Here is a 16331-nt window from a genome sequence, read left to right on the forward strand (position 1 = left end):
CTGCACATCCCATGAAGACAGTGAGGGTTACCAAGGGAACTGTATTGCCGAGCAGGGAGCCTGGAGGGATCTCTTGCCAGGGCACTCCCCAGTGCCATTGGTAATGGGGACGATCTGTGTTTGCCCCACGAGACTGCCTTGAAGGGCAGGAAGATTGACTTTGTAAGCATCAGCTATATGTTAGACCCCGCCTCCCAGTCTTGTTTTATTCCCCCTCGTGATTTTTGTTTTGAAGACATTTTAGACATACAAAATGCTGGAAAAAAGGATTGTATTATTCCTAATGGATAAATACCAATCTTTATACTCAGGGTACAGTGCTGCTTTGTATGTGTGTACTTAGTATGTTAATCTGGTTAGCATACTTGTCCTTCATATTCCTGTGTTTAGGTTTGGAGAACATTTAAAATACGTGTTAGTGATTAGGAGATACATAGTATTACAAACTACAGTCACCATCCTGGACACACCATTAGAACTCTCCCTAAAATATAACTCAACCTTTACCCTTTGACCCTCATTTCCCATCACCACACCCCCACCCTAGCCCCAACTTCTAAATTAAGCTTAGGTAGATCTGGTATCTTAGTAGGCTCTTACAGTATTTATCTTCCTGTGCCTGGCTTATTTCATTTAGACATATCACTTGTCTGTAAAGTTCAGGTCTGTACATGTTACAAAAGACAGGGTTGGGAAGAGGGACTCTGACCCTAGCAGATTAAACAGCAGTTGCCACAGTTTGTTCTCACAACAACGTCAGGACGCTCCATTCCTAAATACTTGAGCATGAACTTTCTGTTTTATTTTTATTTACTTTCACGTTACGTGTGTGAATGTTTTCCTGTATGTGTGCGCGCGTGTGTGCGTGTGTGCACGCGTGTGCGTATGCACATTCAGTACAAGCAGAGGCCAGAAGATGACGTCCGTTGCCAGGAACTGGACTTAGATGTAGTTGTGAGCTGCCATGTGGGTGCTGGAAACTGATCCCAGGTCCTCTGAAAGAATAGTCAGTGCTCTTAATTCCTGAGCTATCTAGCCACAGCATAAATTCCTTAAGAACAAGAATGCCCCCTTCAAGTTGACCATGCTACTGTCCAATTTAGGAAAGATTGTAGTAGGAGACTATTCCTTTGTTCCTGGCTGCCTAGACCCAGACAATCACACAGAAACTATATTAATACAACACTGTTTGGCCAATGACTCCCGTGTATTCCTAACTAGCTCTTACATCGTAAGTTAACCCATTTCTATCAATCTGTGAATGGCCATGAGGCTGTGGCCTACCGGTAAGGTTCCTAAGGTTCCAGTGTGTCCTCCTTTGGCAGCTACATGGCGTCTCCCTGACTCTGTCCACTCTTTCTCTGTTTGGATTTCCTGCCTGGCACCACTCTGCTAAGCCATTGGCCAAAAAAGCTTTTTTCATCAACCAGTAAAGCAACACATGCACAGAAGAACATCCACATCATCAAGACCATTCCTCGGATGTGACTCCCATGTTCAGCCCTCTTCACTTGTCTTCAGAATGACTTGGGAGGATCCCGTCAAAGGAACACACCGTAGCTGGCTCTGTTCCTAGCTCTCCTCAGCCTGTATTATCCCCACCCCTTTTTTTTATATGACCATGACATTGACTTTATAAGTCTACTCACAGCTTTCTGACTTCAAATCCAAATGTGCAGGTGTTCTTTCTTGATTCAGGCACCAAAGATTTCTCAAGCACTGTCTGTATCAAGCCCCCTCCCCTATATTCTACAGGTGGGTGATGTATTACCGGAAGTGCAGGTATTGTGTCCTTCTGGCCACATCCACTCCAAACACCCTTCCCAGGCAGCTCTGGGAGATGGAAGCAGAGCTGGATTTCTATTTTAGTCCTACCGCGGACTTAGTCAGTGGCCTTCCACTGGTCCCCATTCCTCCCAACTTTCCATTTCCAAAACGAAAGGTGGAACCTTTAATCCTGCCCATCTTTTCTGTTAAACTCTCCCTGGTTTCTCCAGAAGTTCTGCCTAGAAAACATACCTGTAGTTTCCCACTTCTGGTTAGCTCTTTCTTGTGCCCCGTCCTGCATGAGGTACAGAGGCAAGTGAGTTCTCTAATACCTTGAAATGACCACATGTTCCTCTTTGCCTACAGCTGAGATCCTGGAGCTGGCTGGCAATGCAGCAAGAGACAACAAGAAGGGACGGGTCACTCCCCGGCACATCCTGTTAGCTGTGGCCAATGATGAGGAGCTGAACCAGGTATGGGGCTCTCCAGCCTGCCTCCCCCTCCCCCCGCATGCTAGTAATACACTCAGGCGGCCCAGGAGAGCCTGTGGTGGCTGTCAAGACCTGGAGCAGCTTCTTTTTTTGTTGGGACTTCACTGGGAGTGGGGTAGGGGGTTGGCAAGGGTGCCCACCTCTCCTGGGAGAGATGATAGTGTAAACTGAAACCAAGTGATGAGTGAAGGACTCTGGCCCTGTGTCGTCTGAGTCCTGTCCCGTCCTTGTAGCTGCCACAGAGGCAGGGTATGTATGAACAGGGCCGACCACTTGAGTCAGGCAGGGCACTCCTGGAGCAGGTGGTCTGGCTCACCCCCTGTGACTTTGCTTTTCCTGCAAGCTGCTCAAAGGAGTCACCATAGCCAGCGGGGGAGTGTTGCCCAATATCCACCCTGAGCTGCTGGCGAAGAAGCGAGGATCCAAGGGAAAGTTGGAAGCCATCATCACGCCTCCACCGGCCAAAAAGGCCAAGTCTCCATCCCAGAAGAAGCCAGTGGCTAAGAAAACAGGAGCCAAGAAGGGGGCCCGGAAGTCTAAGGTATGGGATCTGGCAGGGATGTGTGGGATGGGGTAAATAAGGTCACAGGGGAACTTGCGAGCCCTCTTCAGAGCTAATCCCCATCCCTGTTTGGGAAACTGGCTGAGACAGGAACATGTGGGAGTCCAGCTCCCTGCCTAGTCTAGAGTGCCTCCTGGGACCTGGCCACAGTTGGAGGACTGAGCCCTTGTGACTTGGGGATGAGTAGTGGGTATCCAGGAGCAGTTGGAGATGGGTGGCAGCCCAGCCCCACACCTTCTGACCTGGTCTCCCACATAGATGTGAGGGCCTATGGAACGGTTTCCTTCTGCCAGAGCTTGGCCGCCATACCGTCCTCAGAGGGGCCTTCTGCCCACTTGCTTTGGTGCTGAGTTGTACAGTGTCATTGTGTTTCCATGGCAATGTGTCCTCCTTTGGGTGTGCTTGAGCAGGAACACTGCAGACAGCTGTCAGCAGTACAGGCTTGGGGCAGTTCCTCAGTTCTTCCCTGGTGTGTGATGTCCAGGCCGTGATCTGTGGGAGGAAAGCCCTCTCGGCAGCATGACCTAAGCTATTTTCATAAAAGGGCAAAAAAAATCCCCATCTCTTCCCGTGTTTTGAAGCGTGTGTTAGCTGGGGAGAAGGTGCTGTGAGTGTGACGTGTGACAACACTGCCTTAGTTCTAAATCTAAAGAAACCCCTTTCCAAGGCCCTGAATCGTTCGCATTCCTGGAAAGAGAATCCTGACCTTGAAGAGCAGCCAGGCGTCCTCTCCAGAGACTTGTGTCCCACCTGGCACAGGAGGAGTCCTGGAGGAGGCAGGGCAGGCAGGGAGGGGCTTTACAGAATGTTCCCCATTCATTCCTAACTGTGAAGTGAGCAGATTGGAAGGTTCTCTCCCCCTTCTTCTGTTTGCAGTTGGGAGGAAGGGACGGGCAGAGGAAGCAGGACAAGTGCCAGGTGGCCTGGCCCTTTGGAATGTTAGAAGAAACGCAGAGAAGCCAAACCTCTTTTCCCTTGAAAATAGACCCCTGGGGCCTGGCGGCCTACATAAGGCCCTGGAACTAGGTGCTGGCACCAGCAGGGTAGAACCATGTATTGAACTTGGCCCTTACTCTCTTTCATGTACTCAAGTAGTGCCATCTGAACACATCTTGAGATACCAGTGCCTACAGCAGACCTGACTGAGTCCTGGTCCTTTTGACCCTAGTCTTCTTGTTGTAGGTTTTGACCCTAGTCTTCCTGTTGTAGGTTTTGACCCTAGTCTTCCTGTTGTAGGTTTTGCCCAGTGATTTTTCTAAACTTTCCAGCTCACTAAACACCAGGAATTTGTTCTTTGTGGAGTGTGCAAGTGAATGGACCTGTATGTATGAGTGTGCGTGGTGTGTATTTGTGTGGATGTTTGTAGTTGTATGTGTGAAGTGTGTGGCATGTGTATTTATGTGTATATGTGGTGTGTGTGCGTGTGAGTATTTGTGTGGATGTGTGTATTTGTATATATGTGTGTGGTATGTGTGAGTGTATTTGTGTATATGGTGTGAGTGTATTTGTGTGGATGTGTGTATTTGCATGTGTATATGGTGTGTGTGTGGTGTGTGTATATGTGTGTAGTATTGTGTATATTTGTGGAGGGGGGGTGTGTGTGTGTTTTCTAGTCCCTAGTAGCTATGTTCCTAATAACCATATGTCAATAATCACTTGAACACTCAGCTTTTCCCTTGATTACTAAAGCAGAGAGTCTGTGGTGGTGGTCTGTTTTTCTTCCACACAATAAAACACATTGTCTGCTTACTGTACCAGTATTTGGCTAACATTAAACCCTAGGGGAAGCTGAAATTGGAACTGTGAACAGCTAATTTTCAAAACATTTGTTTAATGTAAATTGTATCAACGCCCAGCAGCAGTGTGGAGGACCTGGCATCTCCACGTTGCCATGGAATATCCTGAGAATCCCCTTTCCAGGGGCCTGTGCAGAGCCCCCCCTCCCCCCCCAGGGACAGTGCTAAAACACTTGCATTGAAAGGTGGTTGGTAGTTTTCAAGTGTCAACACTTGAAGTTCAAATCGTAATTTTCTCCCTCAACTCTATATAATTTGAAGGTTTTGAAAATCTCCAGTGTGACAGTTGGGTCAGCAACAGTGGGAACGGAGGGCACAGAAAACCCTGCAGCCCAAGTGCAGAGCTCTGCTGTGCCCTAGGCTCTTCCTACTTGGGTGGCCTCGGGCAAGTCTGCTCCCTCTCTGCCTTGGTCTGCCCTAGCCCATAAAATGATAGGGTCTGTTCCAGCCCTACAAGCCAGTGACTCTGGGGATATTGCATAATATATTTTTGTATAGGTAATGTGTGTAAGTTTGGAGGCAGAAACAACAACAACAAAAAGATCTTGCTCCCGTCAGTCTGTAATGAATTATTAACAGACTTTTCAGAAAGTATATATATATATATATATATATATATATATGATTTATTTATGGGAATCCCTTCTATCCTAGATGTTTAAAGCATTAAATCACATAACCACTGTTTTGGCAACGTAGCGTAGTGTCAGAAGTGAAAGGCCTAGGGTCTGTGACCTGTGTTTTCATTATACCATGTGTGTGTTCTTGGCGAGTTCCTTATGGTACTCAGTTTCCCAATCTGTGAACTGAAGCTACAGCACGGGACCTTGGAAGGCTTAGAATTCACGCAAAGCACTTAACTTGTCCGTGTTGTGGCAGGAGCTGCAGCTGCCCTGACCTGGGTAGTTCTCCCATCCTCTTACATCTCAAATCCACCCTTTTTCTATGTAAAGTCTATGTAAAGACCCCCCCCCCCCACACACACCTGGTGATGGAGGTGTGCTTACTGCTCGTGCCTGGCAGAAGGCCAGGCTGATTTTGGTGAGTGCCCCTTTTCTGAGGACTATCGGGCAAACTAAGCGAATGATGGTTTGCTGCAGCCGTGGTTCTGACACGTGGGTCAATACTCCGTGGGGAGTTGCTTATCAGATATTTACCTTATAATTCATAACTAGCAGCATTGTAGTTTGAAGTAGGAACGAAATAAGTTTTATGGTTCCAGGTCACCAGAACATGAGGAACTGTGTTAAAAGGGTCACAGCACTGAGAACACTGTTAAGGGATGTCAAAGAAAGGAGTTGGTTCTCATGAGTAATTGCTACTCTGGCAGTTCACTGCCCTTTGACTGATGAAGAGAAGATGAGGCTTAGGTGAACTTGGTTTATTATCTCCATCTTTTTCAACAAGGTCTTAAATGTGACTCCAGAAAACAGCCTTGTACATGGTCAATATACAGCACTTTTGCATTTCTATAAAGTCAGTGACAAGTAGATGCCTGACACCTGACCATGGCAACAGTCTCTGACAATGGATGCCTGACACATGTCCCCGGGCATGTGCTCTAACAATGGATGCTTGACACCTGTCCACAGAACACTCTCCGACAGGGGTGTCTGACACCTGTCTGTGAGGTCTTCTCACTGCTTACAAGGCAGTGTGCTCTCCCTAATCTGCTTTAACCTTGGGGAGACACCTGCAACACTGTGCTGACTAGAATAGTGGTGTTCAAGATTTTTGCTTAAATACCTCCTAAGAGAGCTTTCGAAAGCTTTGTAGATATGCATTTAAAACCTTGACAGACTCTTCATAAGAAATTTAAGGCTGTTTCTTGGTATGCTCTCTTTCTCTTGCTGTATGTGTGTGTATATACATATATTTATATACACACACACACACACATATAGTCAATTGTTTGTATGCATTCAGGAGAGTCAGCTATCCAGTACAAATTCACAGCAAAGCAATTTACTAACATTGAAAAATTTGTACTATTTTACTTACCGTCCTTTCACTTCCCCTACAGAATTTAGTTCTAATATAATATTTTATTAAAGTGTATATGTGTATGCATGTGCTCACGTGTGCCTGTGCTGTGTGTGCATGTGCCACCATTCGAGTATGGAAATCAGAAGACAATCTCTTTGATTGTTCTCTTTTCACACCTTTTTTATAGGTCTTGGGGACCAAGCTGAGGTCACCAGGCTTATGTGGTTTGTGCCTTTACCTGCTGAGTCATTTCACTGACCTCGTATACTGTATCTTTATGCCTAGTGTTTTAGCCATGTTTGTAGCAGAGCATTGCATGTTTCAGTTCATTTGAAATCGTTCTTGTGATCTTATACTAAACAATGCACGTTTTCCAAGTTAACACACTTAATAGTATACATTTAATTAAACCAACAAATGCATGCCAGGTTTTAGAGGAAAAAATTAAAATTTATTGGAAAACACTTTGTAGTATGTAGTAATATGGGCGGCGGGGCTGCGTTCCCAGCACCCTGGCCGCCTGCTCAGCTAGCTTATGCCCCAAAATAACAACACACAAACTGTATTCATTTAATCACTGCTTGGCCCATTCTCTTCTAGGCTAATTCTCACATATTAATTTAGCCCATTTCTAATCATCTGTGTGTAGCACCCCAAGGTGCGCTTACCGGGAAGATTCTAGCCTATGTCCATCCTGGGTCGGAGCCTCATCCCAGGAGTGGGGCATGGCGTCTCTCTCAGGCGTCTGCTCCTGAGAGGAGAGCTTTCGAGTCTGACCTCACTTCCTCTTCCTCCCAGCGTTCTGTTCTGTCTACTCCTCCCACCTATCCTCTAACCAATAAAATGGGCCAAGGCAGTTCCTTTATTAGCCAATGACCTTCCTCCATCAGTAGTAGAATGATTTCCTCTCCAGTTCGTTCAAGGACCCTAAGTTGTATGGATTGCTAAGATGAGACAAAGGTCAGCATCTTGTTCTTTAGCACAAGCTGCAGTCCTTGCAAACCTTGCTTCCTGGAACGATGAAATGATGATAGAGAGGTCTGTTTCAGCAGCGCTCTGTCCTCCTCTGTCCTGGTACAAAGGTCAGGCTAGCAGTCTCCCATCAGCTAATGGACTCAGATTTACAAGTGAGTTTCAGAGACAGCATGGAGATTTCGCTGTTGTTAGTACACCATGCTCACCGCTGATAGCAGGTGACGTGGGAACGTCACCTTTAACCGCTCCCCCCAGTGTGCTTTTTGGTGATCTCCAGCTGTCAACTATGATGGCTCTTTAGTTTTGTTGAAAGCAGCAGCCGTGTGAATGGCTTTGCCAGCCTCTGCTTTCCTCACTCAGACAGGGTATCTCCAAAGGCTGTGGCTCTCATGCCATTCTTGTCTACCTGGCTCTCAGACAAATTCAAGCCAGTAGGAAAATGAACCAGCGAGAACCTACACATACATCTTCTGGCTCTCCTCCTTGATACAGTGCTTTTGTCTGATCCCCAAACCCTGGAGCTGTGGGCCCAGTTTATTTAGTTTATGGAAGGCTAGCTATTATTATTACCAAAGCAGTCGTCACTGCTAAAGCAATCGACAAAATTAGATGCTTTTTTCACTGCAGTGAAACAGTGCTTATGGATTTGAATCGTAAGCAGGTACATGGCCAGGACACGGGCCTTGTCCTGAGCTCACTGTCCGAAACCACCATTCTGGAGAGCAGAGCCCTCTGTGATGCCCCTTCCCCATCATCTAGGCAGGTGTTTGCCACCCAGCTAAGCCTCAGCCGCATCTTCTTGATCTTCTCCCACTGGACCTTTCTCGGGATCCGTGGATGATCTGGGGAAAGGGAAAGGAAAGAAGCTGAACTGTCTAACTAGAAGTCCCACCATTCCCACTGTCCTCATCTGATAGCTGAATTAGACAACCCACAAATAAGTGAAATCCATTCCTCTTCGTTTCCATCTGTGTGTCCCCAGAGCCACGTGCGCTTTCAACACTTACTTGGGTGGTGAGAGGTGAGGGAGCCAGGGCAGAGGAAACACACTGGGGAGCTGAGAACAGAGCCCCTGCTCTTCTGGGGAGTTCCTCAGGAGCTCTAGGGCACACCCATTTCAGTCTGCAGGATGCTGGGGAGAGCGTTAAAGTATGGCCCCATGGTGCCTCCATGGCACTCTCCCAATGAGCTGAGCTCTAGGGAGGAAATGGAAAAGGACTTCAGCTACTGTCTGCTCTCTAAGAACTCAGCTGTGTAGCCCAGGTTGCCCTAAACTAGTGGCAGTCCTCCTGCCTCAGCCTTCTGAGCACTGGATTGCAGTAAGTCATGTGCAAGTATCTAAAACGGGGAGATCTTTAAAAACTATTAGCAAAGAGATATTATTCTGAATTTATGAAGTGATTCTATTCTAAGTTATTGGAAATTTAGGTTTGCTTTTAAGAATTTTTTTCAGGACTATAAGTTATAAATATACAATTTAAATTTTTTTTCATAAACCTCTGGGCTCTCAAAATAAGTCATAGCCTCCACTGTGGGACCTGCCAATGTTTTTTGTTTCCTGTGTTCTCTTAATTGGTAATGGGTGAGGCCTGGGGTCATCTCATTAGGAAAGACAGCTGTATGGCCCCTGCCCAATGGTTCATGTTCTAACTCTGTGCTTTGTACAAGAAGAAGCAGGGAGAAGTCAGCAAGGCAGCCAGCGCAGACAGTACAACGGAGGGCACGCCTGCGGATGGCTTTACTGTCCTCTCCACCAAGAGCCTCTTCCTCGGCCAGAAGGTAGGCAGACACCGCTCAGTCTGCTCCAGGGCCCTGGGAGAGAGGGCACAGGCTGAGATTCCTGAGTACCACTCAGCTCAGAGGGTGGGCAGACCAACTTGGCCGGGTGTGGGGGGTTGACTTTGGAAGTAGTCCCAGGGAGGGGGTGAATGCTGATAGAATCACCAAGCTGGGTCGGGATTCTGGCAGGTTCCAGGGAGGGGAGGTGGGGGACAGGACCTGGGGCTCAGCCCAGAGTAGGCGCCACTTCCCTGGAGTAGGCTGGTCATCAGGGGGCATGTGCAGGGGAGAGACCTTATCCAGCAGTTCTGGTGGGCTCTGATCTGATGCAGGGAGCTGAGTTGATCTTAGACAAACTGACAGGTGGACAGGGACTTCTTCACTGACCCACCAGGCGACCCCTCTAGCCAGTCGTTTGTTTTAACCATGGGCAATATGTTTTCAGCCGCCCCAGTGATGCAGCTTTGCCAGGACGCCATGGTTTTGTAAAAGTTGATTCACTTTTATTGAAAATAAAAATGATGCAAAGGCTTTTAAGACCTGAAAATGAGAGTTGGTTAAAAGAGGGGTGGGGATTGTCTCAATTTAAAAAAAAAAAAAAAAAGATAAAAAATCTTTAAGGACTGAATTCGACCTTGCAGGTTGGTTTGCTTAAAGGTGGTGTAAATTGGTTTAGAAGCTGCATCATTTTTAGGTCCTCACTGTCAGTTTTATTTTGCATCACAGTGCCACCATTTTCTTGCTCGCTCATTGCCAGTTGTCCCCAGCCCTTCCCTCTCTGTCACTAATTGCACTCAGGCTCTCATGATGCAATTCCTGCGGTGACTGTTCCGGAATCTAACCGTCCTCTTTACGTTTTATAACCATCATCTGTATTTTGCGTGCATTTTTCTAAGGCAGCAGCTCTAGTTGTCATCTTAAGGTCTGGGACTTTGAAAGTTGAGCTTCTGCTCAGCACTGAAGGCAAACACCTGGGTCTCCTTCCACTCCTTTAACAGGTCCAAGCACAGTGCCTCAGGTGCCACTGATGTGTGAAATCCCTGTTGTTTAAGACTACTCTCCTTCCCTAAGGGAATGATTAGCCAGAGCCAGGAGACCTAGTGAACAGGTAGCCCTGCTCAGTCTCTGGGGACACCTACCTTCTTCCTCAGCTGCCCTGTCCTCTGTCACCTCCACCCTGGCCTTTCCCGATTCTACTCCATTCCACTGCCACCTCAGCTAGAATTCACATTTGCCTCACCGGAAAAGACACAGTTACAGACAGAGGGAAAGCACCAAGCTATGTCAGGCCAGTGTGCCAACACAGATGTCCTTTGGGCTCTGGCAGTTCAGAAAGACATGGGATCATGGGCTGTTGTCTGGAGCCCCGCTGAAGATACCTTGCCTTTGTCTGCAGAGCTGGGCATGGCAGCTCTCTGCAGTTCTTCCTCCTGGTCTGAGTGCAGATTGGGTACCTCAGGGAAAACACTGTAAATCTCTTTAATACTGACTGTCCCTTTTGGGCCTGGCAGGGTCCAGAAAGCCAGAGAAAGGTGTTGATGCTCCAATAATTTGCAGATGGTCTGATAAGTAGAACGAAGGCATCAGGCTAGACCACAAAGCTAGTCTGCCTGATGGGCCTGCCTTTTGATAAAGACTTACTGGACTAGAACCTAGAGTACAAATGGTCAGCCCTGAACAAGGCACTGAGTGCCAGCCTGTTTTCCTAGACATTTAAACACTTCAGACTTTGGAGGTCATGAAACTCCCCTTCTTGCTGAATGTGTGTCCAGAAGGATGTGCTGACCCCCCCGATCCCCAGATGAGGTCCCCAGAATTACTCACTGCAAACAGAATTTGCATTACCTCAGTCAGCCTGGGCACCCACAGTGGAAATTAGGGTGCTTCTGTCTTTTCAAGAACCCTCCCCTCCGGTAGCCTGAGGCAGAGTAAGTGCCATCTAGGACATTACTCTGCAGCAGCACTTCCAGGCCCTTTGCTGGCTTTGACTGTCAGGCAGCAAGTTTAGTGTGTAGTCCTGTGGGGCAGGAGTCATAAAACGGACCGCGGAGTCACACAAAGCACCCTGGACACCTGGGTCGGGCATTAGTTTGGGTTTGGTAAAATGTTTCCGAAAGTGTTCTGTAGGATCATGGTTGTGATCCCCTGCTCTGTGACAGTGAGAGCAGCACTTGAATGTAGCAAGCAAGCAGGTGGAGAAAGGCAACACTGACCCTCCAGCCCTGTGAGCCTGGTTGCTAAGCTACTCACAGGAGGAGCCAGTCAGGGGCTTAGAAGCCTGGGCTCTAGTTGTTGGTAATGATGCATTTCACAGACTGCAGCCTCAGGAGCAATTGCCCTCATTACTCCGTGATGGCCGTGCTCACACATGGTTGAATTTTTTTTCCCCCTTTTTAAGAAAACAGTGTTGTGAGCCCAAATCCACAAATATTCGCCTTGTGGTCCCACCGAGACTTGACTTCTCCTTCACCCTTTAAAAACTTCGCGGTTTATTTAAAGCAGCAGCAGCAACAACAACAACAAAACCACTTGCAGTGCATGCATCCGTGTCTCTGTCAGCAGTGGTGCTTTGTTTTGTGGAGAAGCTGTCTTTGAAGCAGCTGGGAAATCAAGTTAGGGAGGGCATAGTTCAGGATCTTGGTACAGTGCTAGAGGCCCAGGTGTCAGGTACTGGGCATTCCCTTTGTTCCATGCCACTTCTTCTGAGGGTGGGAAGTTTGGCAAGAGACGGGGAGCTCTCAATCCTGTCCTTCCGTGCAGATCACTGGACAGCCTCTGAAGGAGGACAGGGCATGATGATGGGGTTGTGCAGCACGGCCCCACCCTGGCCTCTGGCACTTTCTGGATGTTCACGTCTTTCTGGGGCACTGCTTGGTCACCATATGGTACCCCTAGGCCCAAGGCTCTGGGAGGCTTTAGGCTAGAAACATGGGAGACATAGGGACAACACAGATGTGAAGACAGGAGTGGCCTGATGTGGCTCCCCTTACTTCTCTCACCAGTCTCTTGCCTTTTCACAGTGCAGGTTGGTTGTTTGGTGAGGGCATGGAGTATTGGCTTAGTTTGTTTTTTTTTCCAAATAGTGTTTCCTTGGAGTCTGTGCTCATCCTCCCTTCTTCCCAGCAGGAAGGAACAGCCAGGCCCACAGGGTTGAATGCATCTGTCCCTGGTCCAGAGCTCCTGATACGCAGCTTCATGAGGAAACCTGGTGGCTTTCTTCTGCTGCCTTAGGGATGTGACTAGCCCCAAATCACCGCTAGGTGCTAGGAAGAGGAAGCCCTAGTGAGGAAACCGGGCCTTTCCTCTGTCTTTGAATCTTTCTTTGGCCAAACAACCACATTCGTTTTTACCATTGCTTTCTCCCAAAGGACTTTGAGAGTCTAGCAGCTTTTAAGGATCAGAAATTTGGGGGAGTATTTCTCTTGCATATAGCTTACCAATTTTTTTTTCTTTAAAAACAAAATGTTTGGCCTTAGAAGTTCAACACCTGGGGGCTCAGTAGCAGGAGCCATACTGGCTTGTACTCCATCTACTCCCCTCCATAGTGAGCATCAGGACAGGGATTCAGTCCTGCTGTCCCATGCAGGCTCAGGCACTCCCCAAGCCTAGGCCTTGGTGCATGTGTACTGCTTCTGCTACAGTTGATACCACTGAAGAAGGAGCAATTCAATGACAATTGTGAATGTGCAAGCGTAGCCACACCTGAACCTACAGAAAAGACAGGGCAGCAGAATCCAGCACCCACTGCTCTTAGTTAATGACCAAGGGTTGCCATGGCAGCAGAGCAACACTGGGAGAAAGGTCAGTGGCCCTTCAGAAAGACCCAGTGATGGGGCAGACACAACACAAGGTATTTGTGAGCCACCCACCAGCCTCAGTGCTACCTGACCTGTGAGGTGAAATTATTTTTAAAAAGATACATTGTCTTTCTGGAGAATGACTGGGTTTCTTTCCCGGTGTCTCCAGAGCTCTATTATGTGACTAATGAACACATAGAGTTAAATGTTCCCAAGCAACAAACTATTCTTGCTCTTTGCTGTCCCTGAGTAAGATGGAAGGAAGGAGAGACAGCCAGCAGCTACAGTGGTGAAGAGAGCCTTAGAGACTTGCGAACACATACAAGACAGTGGCACTTTGTAGCTGTATAAACAGCCAGGTAGGGTTTCTCTACCACCTTAGTGCCCAAGGACAAGGACCCTGCCTCCCCCCTCACCGAGCATCCTGGTTCTGGGTCCTCATGGTTACAAGTTCCTCTACAGGAAAACTACCAGCTTTTTTCCCAGGCCAGTGTGGCTTGTGCTTCCCTTTCACCCTAAGCAACACCTGCAGGTTCTGAATGCCCCGCCTAGCTTGCTTCCCCTAGCAGCCTGTGGCACTGGACTCTTCTGTTTGAAGTAGATCCGCATTACCAGCGGCTCCTGTTTCTCTCTGTGCCCAGTACACTGTGGGCATTGCCGCTTCACCCATGTCCAGGGGTCATCTCTCTGCACCTTGCCGGCTCTCCTGTTATTTCCCACCTCGTGCTTCTCTTTTCAGCTGAACCTTATTCACAGTGAGATCAGTAATTTAGCCGGCTTTGAGGTGGAGGCCATAATCAATCCTACCAATGCTGACATTGACCTTAAAGATGACCTAGGTAATTGGGGATGGGGTTTGGCACCACCAGCTGTCAGATGAGAATTTTTGGAACCCAGAATTTAGACTTTTCATTTGCCTAGACTTAAGTATGGTCAAGGCAAATCCCCAATCCTTGATTGGCATATGGTTGTAGACCCTAAATATTGATTCGCTCTAGGCCACTCTGAACAGAGACGGTCTCTTAAGTCTCGATTGTGATTGGCTACTTCTCCTGTATTGCAAATACATCACCATCTAAATTCTCTTCCATAATGATCAGACTGGCTGCTGGTTTCTTGGGAGGGATTTTAAAATGTGTTTTTTTGGTTTGTTGTTGTTCTTTTTCTTTCCTTTTTATTTTTGTTTTTTTAAGCTGAGAAATCTCAGGTAACAACAGAACAATAGTTTCTCCATTTGAGCTTGGTTAGAATGGCACTCAGGGTGCGGCAGAAAGCGAGCTAGCGTTTATGTCGTGGACTGTCCTCACTCAGAAGCAGATTTAGCAGCCCTGTCCTCAGCCTTTGCTCCCGTGCAGTGTGTGTCTGGGTGCCTCCTGCAGGCACTGTGGCTGGTGGAGGGGGGGTGTTAATCAGAAGGGCAGATTCTTTCTGAGTTTGTTCCATTCAAGGAGAGCAGACATTCAGCATAAGGTATCCCACCTCTGTGGTTTCATTCATGAGAGGAACTGTAGCTCAAAGCATGATAAGTACCCGTCTGGGTACAGCCTTGCTGGGGCTTACAGGCTTTTCAGATGCCTCTTGGGCAGTGCCACACAGCACCAACCACAGGATAGTCTCTGTGCCTTCTGCTCTCAGCTGCAGCTGCTTTTGTCCTAACCTGGTGGGTTTCTCATCAAGGGGCCACTCCCACCTACACAAACTGGCCTTTGCCGAACACCCAATCAGAAGTACCCCAATTGAGATATGCCTTCCACCTGCCTTATCCAGATGCCGTCTGTAAAACAGAAGGGCAGAAGCTATAAATGGTATCCGTTCTGTCCAAAATACATTGAAAAGATTCGCTGGGAAAAGAGAACGGCCTGGAAAAATATTTCTGCCCGTTCAGTGAAAAACTACGGGCAACTCTGGACATGATCTGGGCTGTCCTGAGCTCTTATTTCAGGGGAGGCAGAAATAGTAAATCCCTAGGAAAAGTCAAGCCTCCAGGTTGATTGCTGCAGACCAATGGAGAAACTCATTGTTGTGGTTGGCCTGACAGTCCACATTTTTTTCAAAGCAGATGCCATGTTTTTGTAGCCTTCTCAGTGGGGTGCCAGCATTGTACAGGCTTCTGCAGGGTAAAGTGGGGCATCGTTGTTCTATTTCTTTTAATCTTTGGAAATGATATATGTGTGTTTCTCTCTTTTTTTTTTTGACTTGTCATTCAAATGTTTAATTTAAACATGTCACATTTGATATTCCTCCTCCTGTCCTCACTCCCATCCACATGTGCGCACACTGCGTGGACTGATTGCCCCTTGGGCTCATATGTTGGAATCGACCAGGTAGGCCAGCCCTGCCATTGGGGCGTTAGTAAATGTGCCTGTGCGTGGGTCTCGGTCCAACACAGTTGATCTACATTTGTTTACCTGTTATAGTTGCAAGTTGTTCAGGCTGACATTGCCTCGATCGACAGTGATGCTGTCGTTCACCCGACAAACACTGACTTCTACACCGGTGGTGAAGTAGGTAATGCCGAGCTGGGTGCTGCCGAGTGTGTGTGTGCATGGTCAGTCGGCCGCGCAGACAGCTTGATCCTCTGACAGCTACGCAGGCTGCATTCATTTCACACTTCCAGCCGTCCCGACCTTCCTGGGGCCTTCGTCCCTGGGTTGTGAACTGGAGAAGTACAGCTGGCCGTCAGCCAGTGCAGCGTGCAGCTGCCCCGTGGGCACTTCTGGTTTGGAAGCTGGCTCAGCGGCATTTCTTTCTCCACCTCACGAGGTACCGCTCTGTTGGAGACTGGATTCCCACAGGCCTCAGTGACAGGCAGGCAGGGCCACTGGTGTGCCCTCATCGGAACAGACATGCAAACTCCCATGCACAGGGCTCAGTGCCCACGCCACTGTCATATGTCAGAAGATGTTTGTTCTTGCAAATGGTCTCACAGACTAGACACACAAAGGGGTCAGTCACTCTTTCTAAATGTGTTCCTACATGCAGGGTTTCAGCGAGATTCAAGGTGGATTTAATGAGCTGTCCTTGGACACCACTTAGAGAAGTGTCCTCCTAGACACAGGAAGCACTTGGCTCCCCCCTGGCAGCTGGCACCTGTGGGTCCAGTGTGCTCATTGCTCAGTGTAGCTGAGGTGACAACTTGAGGGATGTGGGTCAGGACTCAGCATGGCCCTGAGGGTAT

The 16331-nt window shown here is 48.0% G+C and overlaps 1 protein-coding gene across 4 annotated transcripts in view; it reads left to right on the plus strand.

Annotated features, from left to right (window-relative positions):
- The window catches only part of LOC121453341 (core histone macro-H2A.1), a 65761-nt gene that overhangs the window by 35005 nt on the left and 14425 nt on the right, over positions 1-16331 (plus strand). The window contains exons 3-6 of one of the 4 annotated variants that reach the window (XM_041660046.1): positions 2134-2240; positions 2602-2799; positions 9246-9356; positions 15571-15661. In XM_041660046.1, the coding sequence (XP_041515980.1) occupies positions 2134-2240; positions 2602-2799; positions 9246-9356; positions 15571-15661 (507 nt within the window). Of the gene's footprint in view, positions 1-2133; positions 2241-2601; positions 2800-9245; positions 9357-13892; positions 13993-15570; positions 15662-16331 lie in introns of all 4 variants that reach the window. The other 3 variants (XM_041660047.1, XM_041660044.1, XM_041660045.1) reach the window with 3 other exon arrangements.

Source organism: Microtus oregoni, unplaced genomic scaffold (assembly GCF_018167655.1).
Source record: "Microtus oregoni isolate MIOR12 unplaced genomic scaffold, Mior012 000011F_ref0000422, whole genome shotgun sequence".
NCBI lineage: Eukaryota > Metazoa > Chordata > Mammalia > Rodentia > Cricetidae > Microtus > Microtus oregoni.